The sequence below is a fragment of the Callospermophilus lateralis genome, chromosome 4 (genome assembly GCF_048772815.1).
Source record: "Callospermophilus lateralis isolate mCalLat2 chromosome 4, mCalLat2.hap1, whole genome shotgun sequence".
Taxonomy (NCBI): Eukaryota; Metazoa; Chordata; class Mammalia; order Rodentia; family Sciuridae; genus Callospermophilus; species Callospermophilus lateralis.
The window spans coordinates 138,066,330-138,079,407 of record NC_135308.1 but is presented as its reverse complement, the minus strand read 5'-3'; the positions used below and the strand labels follow the sequence as shown (position 1 = coordinate 138,079,407).

Sequence of the window (13,078 nt, the reverse complement as noted above, 5' to 3'; positions counted from 1 at the left end):
TGCCACAGACATTAGTTTACAAACTATCTGTATCCCCTGCTTTGAATACTTTTGGGATATACCTACCAGTGAAATTGCTGGATCATAAATAATTCTTTCACTGACTTTTTTTTTTTTTTTTTTTTTTTTTTTTTTTACTGGGGGTTAAACCCAAGGGTTCTTTAATACTGAACTATATCCCCAGTTCTTTTTACATTTTTAAAATTTTGAGACAGGGTCTCACTAAGTTGCTGAAGCTGGTCAAACTTGTGATCTTTCTGCTTCAGTCTCCCAGGTGGCTGGGATTACAGTTGTGCATAATATGATTAACTTTTTGAGGAACTTTCAAATTCAGTTTTCCACAGTTCTATGCTATTTTACATTCCTGTCAGAGTCTAACCTTTTTAAGCATATCAGGTTTTTTTTTTAAACTAGACTGGAATAAGCAGCAATGCTTAGAGTCCTGCCACAGTTAACTGACAGGTTGCTGATATCAAGTCACTTTTCTTTTCTTCCTTCCTTCCTTTCTTCTTTTCTTTCTTTCTTTCTTTTCTTTTTTTTTTTTTTTTTGGTGCTGGTGATCAAACCCAGGGCCTTGGTAAGTGTTCTCTGTATCAATGCTCTCGGCACATGACACATCATCTCTAAGATTAGAGTAATGTTTCTTACCATTATAGCTGACACTAACACAGCAATCATCTAGGGAGCTTGTTCCATGTGCAGAGCCCTAGATTTCACTCCATATATGCTCAATCAGCATCTCTGACAATAGAGCCCTATATCAGCATTACACGTACTAAAATATGAGTGAGACTCATCAACCTCGACTGTTGAGTTTTTTAGGTCAGGGAAAATATTTCAGTCATCCTTGTATCCCTCAAGGTTGAACATACAGCAAATGTTTAACAAACATTCTTGAATTAAACTAGTACTGTATTGCAATCTAAAGCCATTTTCTACCTGTTTAATCGCTAAACTCAGTCACTACGCAACCAGTTAAAAGAACTGTAATAAAAGCATGTAGCATGCCTTTCGCTTACACAGAATATGTATCTTATCATGGTCTATCATGCCATTTTATTGCCAAGAATCTTTGTTCCATAATTTTCAGCTGTACCCTTCATCCTTTGAGGCAGGTTTTTTTTTTTTTTAAGGTATGTACTAAGAGCTATCTCCGTATGGCCTATAAGATCAATAGCTAAGAATAAAGTTTCAAATTTGCTAACATTGATAACATTTTGTAACTGTGCCGACTTCATAATGTTGCTGAAGTACAAATGATACTATGTGTAAGAAAGCTTACTGTAGAAATTGTTATAGTTACTATGTGGTCTAGTAACTGAAACCAAAAACACGCTACTAAGTCTTTAAGACTTTAAATGTGTGTAATTTCATTATTCTGAACATACGCAAACGAGCAGATGAGAATAGACACAAACAGCAGGAAAACATTTAAATGGATGAACATCACAGGTGTGTCCGGTTTCGGTGTCTCTCGTAGGGCACTGCGGGTGGAGAAATGTGATTAAACTACTTCAAATCTGTCCTCCAGGGATTTAGATACTCGGACTATACTAATACCTAGCAAGCTGCTCCTCTTCATATCAAAGCTCCCTCTCCTGTCATAACAAGCTGTAGGGGAAGAGTTGGAAACCCGTGGGCGCGCGCGGTCTCTTTAACGTGTAATAGAACACTGATTGCATCGATAGAAGGCTCACAGCCCTTTTCCTTTTTCAGTCGCTCTCATTCCGGACCTGATTACTATCCCCTTCCTAGCATCAAACTCTGGAGAACGCTGGCGTTAATAAACGTGGTTGGCTAATAAACATTGGTTTTAACGTGTGGCAGCACTCGGTCCCGGAGCGGCCCGCCCGGCGACAGGGGCCCGCAGTCCTCGGCGCGGACAGGGTCTCGGGGCTCGTCTGGCCACGCCTGGAGCGCGGGGTTTGATTGGGCCGCCGTTGTTGTAGTGACCGGGAGGCGCTGCCGCTCAAGGCAGACGGTTCCGGGCGCCGCACGGTCCCCCCCCTCCTCTCCCACCCCTTCCCCTCCCCGATTCCCCACTCCGGCAGGAATCCGGAGCTAACTGCTACACCCATGGCCTCCGCTCCGGTAAGGACCGGCTGGCCGGCACTTCCCCCGAGTCGTCCCCGCGGGCTGCGGGGCCAGGTCGGGAACATGCCCACACCTGGCGGGAGATGGAGGCAGGTGTCAGCAGCCGGCTCTGCCGCTGGCCCCTCGCCCTGGGGCGTCGGCGTGTCGCTGCGGCTGGGCAGCGGGAATGCCGAGCTCCAGGGCGGGCTGCCGGACGCTCCTCCCCGCGTCCCGAAGCTCTGGGCAGAGACCCGCCAGCCCATGTTCCCCTCGAATTCTCGGAGGGTCTCCGTGGAGCGCCTGCGTCAGAATCACCGGGGAGGTGTCGGAGAGCACTGGGGCCGGGCGCCGACACGCACCTGCGGATTCCGCGCCGGAGGGCGGGGCCTGGGAACGCGCGTTTCGAATGAGCCTTCAGGTGGTCCTCCCTCGGATGCCCTCCAGTCTGGGAAGCGCGGATGGAGGATTTTGCCAGCTTGGCCGGGGCCGCCGGCGCCCAGCGTCTCTCCGTCGGGGTGCTGGGTGCCGCGCCCGAGCGAAGGCTGCTGCCGAGCGCTCCGGTTCTGCGGTCCGCCCTCTACGCGGCGGTTCCCGATCCGAACCCCCCGGGAGGGGCAGCCTAGGTTCCCCGACCCCCAGAGGTTCCGATTAGCACCCGCTTTCTGAACTTGACAACTTTCCTTCCTAGGAGGACCCCGTTCTGGAGCGTTACTTTAAAGGCCACAAAGCTGCAATCACCTCTGTGAACTTCAGCCCCAACGGCAAACAACTTGGTAAGTTTTCTTTCTTTCTTTTTTTCTTTTCGTGATGAAACAACAGTTCAGTCGGCCATAAATTTTTCCCTTTGTCCAGATTGGCTCCCCCGGAGAACCACTGAGAACCTGTAGGGGGGATAAGAAGGGCCGGAGATTGGGGAGCCTGGGGCAACAGGGGACTCTTTGGTCACCCCTCTTGGGTCGGGCCAAGAGCCGCCTGCTGGCTGGGCCTAGCAGACGACTTTCGCAAAGTAACCACCAGGAGGAGTGAGTGGGAAGGGGAGGGGTTTGTCCTCGGCCCGGAGAGGGTGGGGTGTTGGCTGGAGAGTTTGTGAAAAGTTCTGAGAGCCGCAGGAGGAAGTGGGAAAGAAGAGTTGCGCTGTGCCGGAGGCTAAGGACCCAAGGGTCTCAGGTGGCCTCTGGGAAACTCTCGGTGGCTGGAAAGAAGCCGAGCGCCTGCATGAAAAGAAGGACCTGCTGGGGAACTCACCCCTACCTGAGCCGGGCATTCAAGTTGCGGGTTTCGCAGCGCTTCTGCGCGGTGGCTTGGTGGCCGGGTCTACGTCCTAGCCTGGAGGATCCGGATGGCTGTGAGGTGGACGTGGGCAGGCAAGAGCTGCCTGCTGCTGGCGCTCTTAACAGTGGCTTATATCCTGGTGGAGCTCTCGGTCACTACCTTCCACGCTTCCTCAGGACCCGGCCTTGCCAGGCAACGGGGGTCTAGAAGGCACTCAAACTTTGCGGAAAAGACTGAGGATTTGTCTCGACCTCTTTATGAAAAGCCTCCTGCAGATTCCCATGCCCTTGGGGAGTGGGGAAGAGCCAGCAAACTCCAGCTCAGTGAGGATGAACTGAAGAAGCAAGAAGAACTCATTGAGAGATATGCTATCAATATTTATCTCAGTGACAGGATCTCTCTGCATCGCCACATAGAGGATAAAAGAATGTATGAGTGTAAATCCAAGAAGTTCAACTATAGGAAGCTTCCCACCACCTCTGTTATCATCGCTTTCTATAATGAAGCCTGGTCGACTTTGCTTCGCACCATTCACAGTGTTTTAGAAACTTCCCCTGCAGTCCTTTTGAAGGAGATCATCTTGGTTGATGACTTGAGTGACAGAGTGTATTTGAAGGCACAACTTGAAACTTATATCAGTAAGCTTGATAGAGTTCGCTTGATTAGAACCAATAAGCGAGAGGGACTGGTTAGGGCCCGCCTAATTGGGGCCACTTTTGCCACTGGGCAGGTCCTCACTTTCTTGGATTGTCACTGCGAATGTAATTCTGGTTGGCTGGAACCACTTTTGGAAAGGATTGATGCAGATGAAACAGCAATTGTTTGTCCTGTTATAGACACTATTGATTGGAATACTTTTGAATTCTATATGCAGACGGGGGAGCCCATGATTGGTGGGTTTGATTGGCGTTTAACTTTTCAGTGGCATTCTGTCCCCAAGCATGAAAGGGACAGGCGGCAATCAAGAATTGATCCCATCAGATCACCCACCATGGCCGGAGGACTATTTGCTGTCAGCAAGAAATATTTTCAGTACCTAGGAACATATGACACTGGAATGGAAGTGTGGGGAGGTGAAAACCTCGAGCTGTCATTTAGGGTGTGGCAGTGTGGTGGTAAATTGGAGATCCACCCGTGTTCACACGTGGGCCATGTGTTCCCTAAGCGGGCACCATATGCTCGCCCCAATTTCCTACAGAATACTGCCCGGGCAGCAGAAGTGTGGATGGATGAATACAAAGAACATTTCTACAATCGAAACCCTCCAGCACGGAAAGAAGCTTATGGAGATATTTCTGAAAGAAAATTACTACGAGAACGACTTAGATGCAAGAGTTTTGACTGGTATTTGAAAAATGTGTTTTCTAATTTACACATACCAGAGGATAGAGCAGGGTGGCATGGGGCTATTCGCAGTATAGGCATCTCCTCGGAATGTTTAGATTATAATTCTCCTGACAACAACCCAACAGGTGCTAACCTTTCATTGTTTGGATGCCATGGTCAAGGAGGCAATCAATTCTTTGAATATACTTCAAGCAAAGAAATACGGTTTAATTCTGTGACTGAGTTATGTGCAGAGGTTCCTGAGCAAAAAAACTATGTAGGAATGCAAAATTGTCCTAAAGATGGGTTCCCTGTTCCAGTAAACATTATTTGGCATTTTAAAGACGATGGAACCATTTTTCATCCACACTCAGGACTATGTCTTAGTGCTTATCGGACACCTGAGGGCCTGCCTAAGGTACAAATGAGGACTTGTGATGCCCTAGATAATAATCAGCTTTGGCGTTTTGAAAAATAGAAGAGCACAACAGCACTTTTATCTTGAGCTGACAGTAGCCTCAGTGAAGATTATATTTTATCAGAAGTCACCCAACAGACATCTGTGAGAGCACTAGAAATTCTGTGGCTCATTTTGGGGTATTACACTGAAACTGAGTACACAGAGTGCTGCTGTTTAATATTTCAAAGTGCCTTACTTATGAGTTGTTTTACTTAAGAGAGTTGTCTATATGGTCTCTTCTCCTTAAATTGACTGTGAATTGAGATATACAGAACACTTAAGTGCCAGACTTAACATTACAGAATGTAAAAGTCCAAGCAAAATTGGGTATGATTTATGTTGATGGGTAAATTCACTGCACATTGCATTTTTTTTCCCTAAAAACTCATAAATGTGCGGTTTGAGCTATTGCTATTTTGATTGCATAGAATTTTAATTTCTTTCAGCCAGCACGTTAAATTTTAGGTTTTGTTTATTGTTTAAACTAATTTTCCTTTAGTCAAGTAGAAATCAAAGAAAGTTGATCATAAGAAGAAAAAGGTCTAGTTTAGATATATTGTCATTGGAAGAGGGCATCAGAATGTGAATTTGGAAGTCTTTTTAGCACACAGCATCTCAGAAAACCATACCCACATCTGAATGAAAGGGGAGATATTTACATTCCACTATTTGTAAACTTGAGCTGTTGGACTTAACTGACCTATACCTCGAATCATTAGTTTTGTAAGCTGTCCTTTCTGTGAATTTATTTGTGAGTCTAGGGTGTTTTCTGATTGCACTTCTTAAGTTATGAATGTACTAGAAAGGGACTCATTCAGAATACTGTGTTTCCCTTTGTTAATGCTTAATCATGTAAAGCAAACACAGTTGAGGCCTCTCTGAAATTAAACCCGAGTGTGTTTACTGAAACGTGTGAAACTGAAAGCAAGCCAGGTTCTGCAAAAGCCTCTACGATTTCTTGCTGATCTGAAAACTTAAGAATTTGTCTTAAGATCACAGGTTAAAAAGACTGTCTTGGCAATTATGAATGTTGCCTTCTATCTCATTTTCAGCACCTAGCAGCCTGGCACTTAGGTATCTTTTAGTAAGTGAGTAAATGAGTGACCGAATGAATGAATGGCTCAGCCAACGCATGTAACTTTGATCAAGTCATTTAACATGCTTGGGCTTCAGTTTCCTCATCTGTGAGTACTGAACTGGAGCTTGATGATCCCTTCCAGCTCTGAGATGTTGATTGTACATTCTCTCTTTCTCAGACTCAGTCACTGTGCAATTTCTACAATACTTTTTATGTCTTCGCTTAACATAGGTAATGTTGAACAGTTGAGCAATGTTCAGTCCGGGAGTGAGCCTGGACAAAAGAAAAATTTTTTAAAGTGAACTGAACTCTCCTGAAATAGTATATTTTTGTGGATGTAAAGTTGTTGTAGTTTGAGTTTGTAGTCATTTCATTTTGACATTTGTTGAACCAGTTTTGTTTTTAAATCTTTTAAGGTCTAAATGTAATCTTTTAACTAGTAACAAACATTTTCCAAACTAAATTACTTCAGAATTAAACATACATTTGTAAAAGTATTTTTCACTGATTTTGTACCAGTGTTATATCTAGACATCACAGACAGAATTTAAAATTAAATCTAAATTTACTTCACTTTGGTCTAGAATTATTTAAAAAAAAAATGCATGATGTTCCATAAAGAATTAGTCCACAATATTCATAGATGATGTTGTTTTTAGTGTTTGATGACTTGTCAAGTAGGAACTTTGCAAAATCTGAATTTAAGAAAATTATTTAGGATAACCATATAAAAATTATAATTGTTGTGTGATTGTGACTATTTTGTTTCTCTTTTGCCTGTTAAAGTGAAAATGTGTTGATAGTTTCTGTGCATTATCCAACAATCTTAAACTTAATCAAAAAATTGTCTAGATCCCATGTGCAGTGTGTTCCACCTTGGGTTTAATTTGAGAAGAATTTATAATAATGCTCTGAATTTTTCGAGTTTCTCCCTAAACCTACCCTCTCCCCTTGCCCAGTCTCTTTTTAAAAATAATTTTCTTTTTTTTAAACTTATTTTAAATTTTTTTCTCTTTTTATTTTGTGTGATTCTTTTTAGCATCCTATAATACGGGAGAACTAAAATGGTTATATTCTGGAAGTACTTATTGAAATTACTTTATTTCAGTATCCTGATGCTCATATCAAAAGGGAGAAAGAGTATTTTACTTAATTCTTTGTTTACCTTTTACCCTAAATTGTTGAGTGTAACCAGTGATCTTTTGGTAGGAAAATTTGGGCTGATCCTTTATTTATACCAATAATTCAAAATAGTTAGCCTGTTCATTCCTCAAAATATTATATGTAACAGAGAAATAAGACTTTGGTTTTTTATATGTTGGCATGTTTCAATTTAATTCCAAAAATACACTCTAATACTACATATAAAATACATTTTGATTCCCTAATTCTAATTTATTGGTACCAAAGCATTCTCACTATAGAGAATTTAAGAGTTGACTTTTGAGTTAATTTACATGCATAGTAATAGTATTATGAAACTACTTAGTGGACAAGGAATTTCCACTTTAAATGTTCACTCTATTAGTGACCAATTCTAGGAATAGATTGGCTAAATAAGCTTTTTCAGCAGTCATTTTTATTTTTAAGAAAATGATAATGTAGTCCTTGCAAGGATCTCTGTAACTCAAAATAACTTGTTTGTAAAAGAAAATTTGTTTACTCACCCAATAGTAGGCTTTTGCATATACATTTTTGTTAGTAAATCAGAATTTTCTAGATTAAAGACAAGAGATTTATTTCTAAGTTGTATAATCTTAGTTGTTTGGGGGACTCAATTATAATTAATAAAATATTTAGTTTTGACTTTTCTATTTGAATGGCTGTTTGAATAATAGTTTTTGAATGAGCACAGATAATGTTGAGGTTCAGATTAATCTCTTTTGAATGATGAATTTTTTTTCTGTGTGATGAGAAGTTTTCATCTTTTTTTCCTTTGTTAAATGGTATTTGTAATGTTAAGACATAAAATAAAACGTGTGCCTAATATTATTTTTGCAAATGGATTCTGATGACTTTAGTCTATGGTATTACTGCTCCTGTGTACACATTTATGATGACAAGAGAGGTAAGGTAAGCTGTTAGTTTTTTTTACTTATCTGGAAATGCAGACAGAATATTAAAATTCAAGGTTCCTTTTTTTTTTTTTCCCAAGATGTCATTAACCAGTAAGTATTTTGAAGTGGTTTTAGTATTCTTATTGCATTAACTCTTCATGAACAAACTAAAAACAATCTAAAGATCTATAAGGCCCTGTGGGGCAACTGTATAAGGAAACAAATGGTAAATGGACCCCTGGGCATAGGACCACTAATTTTTTCATCTCTCTCTCTTTTTTTTAACTTTAGAATAAGTTTTAATTCGTTTGGTTTTCTTACGAGCATTTATAGGAACACTAATTTCAAAACCCTGGTTTGAAAAGACAAATGTCTGCCTTAAATCACATAACCTCACACTTTCCCTGTTCATAAGTACAATTCCCTTCGCCCAGTAGGATCTCTCTTTTTAGTGATTCCTGGCTAACACCTTTGCCTGTCCCTAGCGAGACAATAACTAAGAATGGCTGTTGTAAGAACTCTGCTTTTATCAGATGTCTTCATATTCTACATATGTATAGGTACAATGAACATTTTCACTTTGTTTTTATACACTTAGAAATATTGTAAGTAGGTGTGCCGTAACCCTGCTTTCTTACTAAGTGACTCTTGCAACCCTACGCAAATTACCTCTCTCTGTGTTTCAGTTCTATGAAAAAAGACTGGAAAATCAAAAGAGATAATCTATTTGTGGTGTTCATGGCTTAGGGGAGGGAGAAATAAAGAACAATTGCTAGTGGGAATGTTTTTTTTTTTTGTTGTTGTTGTTGTTGTTGTTTTAATGGGAGTCAATGACAGTGTTCTGGAATTAGTGATAGTAGGTGCACAGCTTTGTGCAAAACACTGAACCAGAAATACTTTGTTTATTTTTGTAAAAATACTTATTTATTTATTTATTTATACTGGGGATTGAACTCAGAGGTACTTAATCACTGAGCTACCTCCCCAGTCCTTTTAAATTTTATTTAGAGACAGGGTCTTGCTGAGTTATTTAGGGCCTTGCTAAGTTGCCAAGGCTGGCTTTGAACATACAGTTCTCCTGCTTGAGCCTCCCAAGCCACTGGAATTATAGGCATGTGCCACTGTACCTCGCTGAATTTACAAGTTTACAAGGGTAAATTTGATGGTGTGCAAATTATATTTCAATATTTAAAAATTATTCAGGAAAATAAAAAAGATGATGAGAAGTTTCTTGTGTCCCAAAAGAAATTTTTCTCTTCATGTTTTACTTTATTTATTGTTTTTCTTTTTTTGATTTACATTTTGCTACCAGGGATTGAACCCAGGGGGCACTTAACACTGAACCACATCCCAAGTCCTTTTTATTTTTTATTTTGAGATAGGTTCTCACTAAGTTGCTGAGGGTCTCGCTAGGTTTATGAGGCTGGCTTTGAACTTGTGATCTTTCCGCCTCAGTCTCCCAAGTCACTGGGATTGTAGGCATGTGCCACCATGCGTGACTAGCATGTTTAGAACAGCCAGTGGGCTTTATTATTAATAATACTTGAATCAATTTGTAGTTTTCAGAATTAAGAAAGTTTGATATGTGTTTGTATTCTTCAGCTTAGTTTTAAGTGGAGCATGAAATCAATTTATTGGCGTTTTTCCTAAAATTTCTCAGAAACTTCAGTCAAAATGTTTGGACAGGAGAGAGAATATTATAAAAGGTGAAGTGAGTTCCTGAATTATGTAGTTGTTCATGACATAATGAAAGAATAGAGAAGTCTTTCTAATTTGCTAATAATTGGGTACACTTTTTTCCCTTGATAACCAAGCCCTCACCTAGAGATTAAGCACTGCAAGCTAGTGATGTCCTCTTCAGCTGTCTGGTCACTATTCTTGCTCATTTATTCACATTTATCTTATTCTTTTCAAAAGAGGTGAAAGGTTTTTTCTTCTTCTCTATTTAGTTCTCCTTTACTAAGTCACTGCTACTGGGTACCAGATACTATTCTCTACTCTGGGTATACATACAGAGGTGAACAAAACAGATGTGCTTCCTAAAATGATATGTAGAGTTCATGGTCCAGTCATGCAGGCAAATATTAGCAAACAAATCTGTAAATCCATGTATTAAGTGCAATTTGATGGAACAAAAAAAAATCAAACAATCAAATGTTGTGAAGTAAAGAGAAAAAGGATGTATTGTAGAGTTAATACAGTGAAGACATACTTAAATGATTGAGGTCAAGGAATAATTCTCTGCAGAAGTTAGGTTTAACTGAAGGCTTGAAGACTGAAGGAAGAGTAGCATAAGCAAAGACCAAGGGTAGAAAAGAGCTTATCTTAGATCAAGGAAGAAAAAGGATGCCAGAAAGATTCAGAGCCTGATGAAGGAAAAGAGAGATGAATTGCAGAGGCAGCTTGGGCAGGGCCACGGAGGCTGCACTGGGTTAAATGGTGGCCCTCCAAATGATGTATGCATATCCCAATCCCTGGAACCTGTGATGTGAGTTTATTTGGGAAAAATATTTATTTGGTACTTGTAATTAAGGATCTTGATATGAGATTATCCTGAATTATGTGGTAAACCCTAAATTCAATGGACAAGTGCTCTTAAAAGAGAAACACAGAGGAGATAAGGGAGGCCAAGTGAAGCCAGCCAGGAGATAGTGATGCAGCCACAGAGCCACCATTGCCTAGAGGCACCAGAAGCTGGAAGAGGGAGGGGAATCTACTCTAGGGCTGTTGGAGGGAGTGCCTCTCTGCTAACATCTTCACTTGGGACTTCCAGAACCGTGAGAGAATAGATTTCTGTTGATTTAAACCTCTAAATTTGTTATGGCAGCTATAGGACACTGGGACATATTTGAGAATTTTGTTCTGAGAGTTGTGGGAATTGTTGAAGTGTTTTAAGTAAGGGAATGACAGGATCTCATTTAGACCTCAGAAAGGGCACCCTGGCTACTATGTAGAGACTGAACTATTAGTAGAGAAAGCTTCTAGGAACTTTTATAGTAATATCAACAAGAGATAGCAGTGATTCATACTAGCTTGGTGGCCCTCAAACTAGAATGGTTGTCTTGAGGCAAGAGAGAGATTTGGGGGTTCTAAGCATTGTTATAGTTTAGATATGAGGTGTCCCTCAAAAACTCATGTGAGACAATTCTTAAGAAAGATTAGAGGTGAAATGATTGTGTTACAAGAGTATTAAACTAATCCATGCATTAATCCCCTCATAGGGATTAACTGGGTGGTAACTGTAGGCTGGTAGAGTGTGACTAGAAGAGGGAGGTTACTGGGGGTATACCTCTGGGGTATATGTTTTGTCCCTGGTGAGTGAAGCTCTCTCTGCTTCCAGATTGTCACATCCTGAACTACTTCCCCCCACCAGGCACTTCTGTCATGATGTTCTGCTTCACCTTAGGCCTTAGAGCAATGAAGCATGCAGTGTATGAACCTCTAAAATTGAGGTTCTCCTCTAAAATTGTTCTTTCAGGTCTTTTGATCATAGTGGCAAAAAAACTGACTAAAACAAGCATATAGATGGTATTTAAAGTCATGGGAAGGGATGGGATCACTCAAGAAAAAAATAGAACATTAACAGCAAATGGCCCACGTCTAAGTCCTAAATAGATACAACCTTCAGATCAGAAAAGGAGATAGCAAGATAATCTAAAAAAAATAATCAGATAGGAGGGAAAGACATTTCACAGGATCTTTGAAAGTCAAAGTCTAGAGTGGGGTAGAAATGCTGAATAGGAAAAGGTATTAGTTATTAGAGAGTGGGGCAGGAAATTTATAGAGAATTGCACACACTTTGCCTTGTAGAACATCTTTGCAAAATGAGTGATTGTGAGTTTACAGTGTTTCCAGTCTGTCAAATGAGAAGTGTTCAGCAAATTCTTATTGGAACAGTCTGTCTCAGAAAAAGTAGAGTGATTGGGATTTTGCCAGGGGAATTTGAAGAAGGGAGAATCAAGGGACTGAAGGTGTGTGTAAGAGATGGGCTGTAAAGTGAATAGTGAGATGAATGAAGTTGGTGAGAAGGGAGCCTTCAAGGAGAATACAGGTCTTTGGATTGGAATTCTAGGTAATATGGAAGCTATGGAAAAGGAAAGCAAGTTGTAATTGGGAGTTTTGATTAGTGATTTGCAAAGTGTTCAGGTGCTGCTGGTGACAAGGTAAGGTCGCTGAGTAGGCATGAAATAAAAGTCTCTGGAGAGATAATGTTTCTCTGTTCCAACTGTTCACCACCCCACCTTTTGCTCCTTGTCCTTCATGCCTCCCCTAAAATACCCCTGATCACTGTAGCTACATTAAGTATTCCACTCCCACACAAAATTCTCATTATAAACTTCCTGCTTTATCTTCCAGTTCCCTTGATACAGTTTAAAAATTTAAATTGAATACTTCAAAGTAACTAAAAAAGAGGACTTTGAATGTTCCTAACACAAAGAAATAATATATCTGAGTTGATAGATATGCCAATGACCCTGATCTGATCATTGCACATTGTATACATGTCTGCAAGTATTTACAATTATATGTGTCAATTTTAAAAGTATATTTTGAAAAAAATAAAATAAAATTATGTATTTATAATTTTATTTATATATTTCCCTACTTATATATGATCTATTTGCCTGGTTCTCCATTTGAATCTTAGCTCCTCATTTGGAGATTTGATACTGAGCATTATGCCCTTCCCCCACATGTCAAAAAAGTCAGATATCTGTTGAAAGAACTAATAATGCTAGCAGATGGAACAGAGAGAAAGACTGTGACCTGAAGTAGGTGAAATGTGGAAGAGAAAATTATTGTTGCTTGAGA

The 13,078-nt window shown here is 40.4% G+C and overlaps 2 protein-coding genes across 5 annotated transcripts in view; both read left to right on the top strand.

Moving 5' to 3' along the window:
• Positions 1-2,011: 2,011 nt before the first annotated feature.
• Positions 2,012-13,078, top strand: part of Poc1b (POC1 centriolar protein B) — an 86,487-nt gene continuing 75,420 nt past the window's right edge. For all 4 annotated transcript variants that reach the window (XM_076854923.1, XM_076854925.1, XM_076854922.1 and 1 more), the window contains exons 1-2: positions 2,012-2,091; positions 2,762-2,846. In XM_076854923.1, coding sequence (XP_076711038.1) covers positions 2,077-2,091; positions 2,762-2,846 — 100 coding nt within the window. In that variant the 5' untranslated portion in view covers positions 2,012-2,076. The remainder of the gene's footprint in view (positions 2,092-2,761; positions 2,847-13,078) is intronic.
• Positions 3,198-6,644, top strand: Galnt4 (polypeptide N-acetylgalactosaminyltransferase 4). The gene has a single exon (XM_076854921.1). The coding sequence runs from the start codon at positions 3,413-3,415 to the stop codon at positions 5,147-5,149; it is 1,737 nt and encodes a 578-aa protein (XP_076711036.1). The 5' UTR covers positions 3,198-3,412; the 3' UTR covers positions 5,150-6,644.